The 4,118-nt window shown below is 45.8% G+C and overlaps 1 protein-coding gene across 1 annotated transcript; it reads right to left on the reverse strand.

Moving 5' to 3' along the window:
* Positions 1 to 2,280: 2,280 nt before the first annotated feature.
* On the reverse strand, positions 2,281 to 3,561 carry LOC135713940 (uncharacterized). The gene has a single exon (XM_065237157.1). It carries the CDS (start codon positions 3,559 to 3,561, stop codon positions 2,281 to 2,283), a length of 1,281 nt encoding a protein of 426 aa, XP_065093229.1.
* Between the last annotated feature and the right edge of the window lie 557 nt (positions 3,562 to 4,118).

Consider the following 4,118-nt stretch of genomic DNA (forward strand, 5'->3'; position numbering starts at 1 on the left):
AACGGCCAATGTAGCCATGTAGATGGAGGAGACAGCGAGAAACGAATGGAACGGAACGACCCTTACGGAAATATGGAACCCCTGACCCCGTCACACCCATTAGCAACCAACCAGCCAACGAGCGAACGAACAAACGGCGAGTTGAGCAGAAGTCGAATTGTGTGCCGCCGCCTTTTCTTTTTACTTCTTCAACTATTGCCGGCAGCATCCCAACTCCCAACTCCCAGCATCGGCTAGCAGCTACTACTAACTATGGCTACCAGTCAGCGTGAGCCACTGCAATCATACATTACGTATTTGGTGCAAGCCGTTTTTCTTACTCACCCAACAGATCCCAGCTGCCTAAAATTGCGAAGATTGGTTTGGCACGGAGGGAAATGTTTTAAATTTAGTTTAATCTTTCTGATTTCAACTAAGCATTGGAAACCCACGTTAATGTTGCATGAATGTCATGAATTACAAATGAACTAATGTTTCCCATTTCTGATTATTGATACATCTAAATTGAAGATCATCCCATCTGAATACAACTTTTACTTGTTCAAATTTCCTGAGGGGGGCTGAAAACCTCTTTCAATGCATAGTGGTCCAGAATGGGATTAAAGCAGGAACGATGCATTTAAGGTGGTAAGCTCCAATCGGTATTATCCTTGGATTTAATCCCGATCAAGACTGTCCGGCTGCTTTGATATCGACATCAGAGTTAATCAACGTGACTTTAAGAAATTGTTTTGCAGATCATCCAAACAGGGACGCGGTTTTAAAAGCTAATCCGAGCTGGAGCTTACCGCCATTAGAGCTTGAAATTGAAACATTAGTAAAAGTGTCTTCTACGTACTTGTTTCTTATAGATAAGGAAAGATTTTGATGCCAAATAATACTAAAGTGGTCCATTTTTTTTTATTAATTTATTTGAAAAGGCTCAATTGAATTAACTTTACAGAGCCAAGGATTCTTGTTCACTATATACATCTTAACACTATAGTCCGAATATACAACGCAATAAATACTTTATCTTCCGCTATCCAATAAGCCATCTCCATCAGAACGGGAGCTGCTTCCAGTGGTTTCATTGTATTTCAGTATCGCCAATGTAGGCAGAGTGCTTTCATTGCAGCTAAACTGTTGCTACGACTACTATGACAAACTCGCTCTGTAACATAGCTCGATCGAAGTGATAGAAGGATAATAATATATTTGTTCGACACTGGGGTGGACTGTATCACCGGACGGATTTCGGTACTTTTGTGGAATGCACACGCGACGATTATTAACATAAAACACTTTTATTGTGGTCAAATAAATACCCAACTGTTCGGACACTGTTTATTTGTTTGTCTTTCGATAGACGGACAGAGTACTTCTTCTGCGCGCGCGGATGATTTATTAACTACTCAATACTGATCGGTGATCTTCTCCTACCTACTTCTTGCGATCGTGTAGTGGATGAGAGAAAATGAGAGTGAGTGCCTATTGTTTGTGTGTAGTGTTATATTAGGGTGTGATAACAGAGATAGTGTGCTTATGTGCTATGGGAAACGAGCTGATTGTTGTATAGCTGTAAAACAAATTAGGATAGGTTGACCAACATCTTATTTTGTGCCAACATACCGGCCACCTTGAAATGTTAATTTCGACAGATTACTCCTACTGTTTCTAACTAAATCTACACTAATCACTATATCTAACATAAATTTTTCACGATCTACTGGATTCCGTCCACATCTCACTTGGCTTCGTAGGCTCTGGCGTCACTGCTGATGATGCGCTCGGATGCTGTTGCTGAAATCATGCCACATACCATGGAAGTGTTGGAGAAAGCAATTAGGGTGCAGTATTTCCTAGTCCTGGCTACGGTAGGACATATACTATTTTTATTTACCTAGGAAAACTGTTCTGTCGCCTGCTTCCCTTCTTCGGTCGTTCTTGATTTCGATTGCTTCGGTTATTTGATGAATGAATCCTAGGAGTGACGCTTCCGACCCGTCCGATCGGAGGAGCACCACTTTGTTCATCTCCGGTTGATTCCACGAATCTTGATTCCTGGCTCAACTACCAGCGACTGATGTTGTTGCGTCTTGGGGTATCACACGGAATGACGGATGACTTCGGAATGTTGGGATGTCCACGATGCCTGTCTCGGGAGCCTCCTGGCCTCCACGAGTGCCTGATTGCGCTACAAAATGAGAGGGGTCTTTTTCAACTGAATTACAGAAATACAGATTAACTTGCCTGACTACAGCGCCGATGACGACGATCCTCGTTGATCATCGTGATACTCTATGCCAGTAGAATGGGATTAGGATAGGCAACCAGAAAAGGTCCACAGTAATCGACACCAACTTTCAGGAACGGTGGCGCGGGTGTAACTCGTTCCGACGGCAAATCTGCCATTAGCTGATCCAACACTTTCGGTCTGCAGCGGAAGCACGGCACGCATTCGTTGATTACGGTGTTGGCTAATCGTCTGATCTGCGTGGGCCAGTACTTCTCCCGTACTCTTCTTATGAGAAGCTGTTGCCCAGCGTGGAACAATTTCTGGTGGTAGTGTATGACTACTAGTTTGCCCAGGGGATGATGATAGCTGAGAATCGCTGGATGCTTGCGGCTCGCTGGAATAGATGCCTTAGATAGCCGACCACCTACGTACAGTACCCCATCAACGAGAATTGGTGTGAGTCTGTTGATCGATGACGACGGCTTGACTTCATTTCCGCTCTGGAGTGCAGAAATCTCCTCCGGAAACGATTCCCTCTGAGACAAACGGATTAATGATAGCATAGCTTCTTGGAGTTCAGCGTGGCTGAGATACCCATTGCGTCTTTCTTCGCAGTTGTGGATGAAGCGACGAATCCATGCAAATTTACGGATCAGCGTAGATAGAGAGGAATGAAGTGAAAAGATGTCGCTGTGTTGCTTGGACTGTGCTGGAATTGCGACTGCACTTCGCTCTTCTAGCAGTGATTGCTCGAAATCTTCCTCAAGACTTCCCGCCGGCCAGGTGCTGCGGTCTCGACGCAGCCATGGTGGACCTTCAAACCAAATCGTGCTGTACTGAAGCTGAGCCGGTATCATCCCTCGTGACACGATGTCAGCTGGGTTCTCCAAGCCAGCGACATGATTCCAATCGAAACCCTTCGTGATGTGCTGAATCTCGGACACGCGATTCGCTACGAACATCTGCCACCTCGATGGCAGCGAAGATAACCAATGCATTGCGATTGTCGAGTCTGTCCAGAAGCTTGCGGTGTGCGGAATACGAATGCTGTGCTTGACCTTCGAGTACAGATGACTGAGGAGCAGTGCGGATGACAACTCGAGGCGAGGGGTGGTTAACTTCTTTTTGTTGCGCTTGAGATCCTCCAGTGGTGCTACTCTCGATTTGGAAATCAGCAGCCGAACTTCTACTGAGCCATCCGACAGTGTACAACGCATGTAGAGGCATGCACCGTATGCCTTGTCTGATGCGTCACAGAAACCGTGCAACTCGACCGAAATTGCATCAGATGTGTATCCTATCCACCGAAGAATTGAAAACGACGAGAGGGCTATCAAATTCATCCTATACTCCTGCCAAAAGTTCTGCATCGCTTCGAGTAGTTGATCATCCCAACCGCACTGCTGCTTCCACAATTATTGGAGAAATATCTTGGCAATGACGACAACTGGACCCATCAATCCTAACGGGTCAAACAGGCGAGCTGCTTCTGCGAGAACGACGCGTTTCGTGAGCACTGCTTCGTTTTCCCACTTAGGAGAATGGTATCGGAAATTGTCTGAATGCGGCTCCCACAGTAACCCCAAAGTTTTCACTGGTGAAGTTGAGGAATCAAGCTCTAAAGTAGCACGATCATCGAGGAGATCGGATGGCAATTCGGCTAACAATTCCTTGCAGTTGGAGTTCCACTTTCGCAGGTTGAATCCACCTGATGAAGTTAGCATGATCATTTCCTTTGCCAGCTGCTTCGCTTCGTCGACGTTGTCCGCTCCAGTCAGCATGTCATCGACTTAAAAATCTTCCTTCAACACCTTAGCTGCGCGAGGATAAGCGAGAGCTCCTTCTTCTGCCAGTCGCTGTAAGCACTTTGTCGCCAAGTATGGTGCAGATGCAGTCCCGT

This window comes from Ochlerotatus camptorhynchus, unplaced genomic scaffold (genome assembly GCF_037179485.1).
Source record: "Ochlerotatus camptorhynchus isolate MF236.1 unplaced genomic scaffold, CSIRO-AGI_Acam_v1.1 ptg000596l, whole genome shotgun sequence".
Classification (NCBI taxonomy): domain Eukaryota; kingdom Metazoa; phylum Arthropoda; class Insecta; order Diptera; family Culicidae; genus Ochlerotatus; species Ochlerotatus camptorhynchus.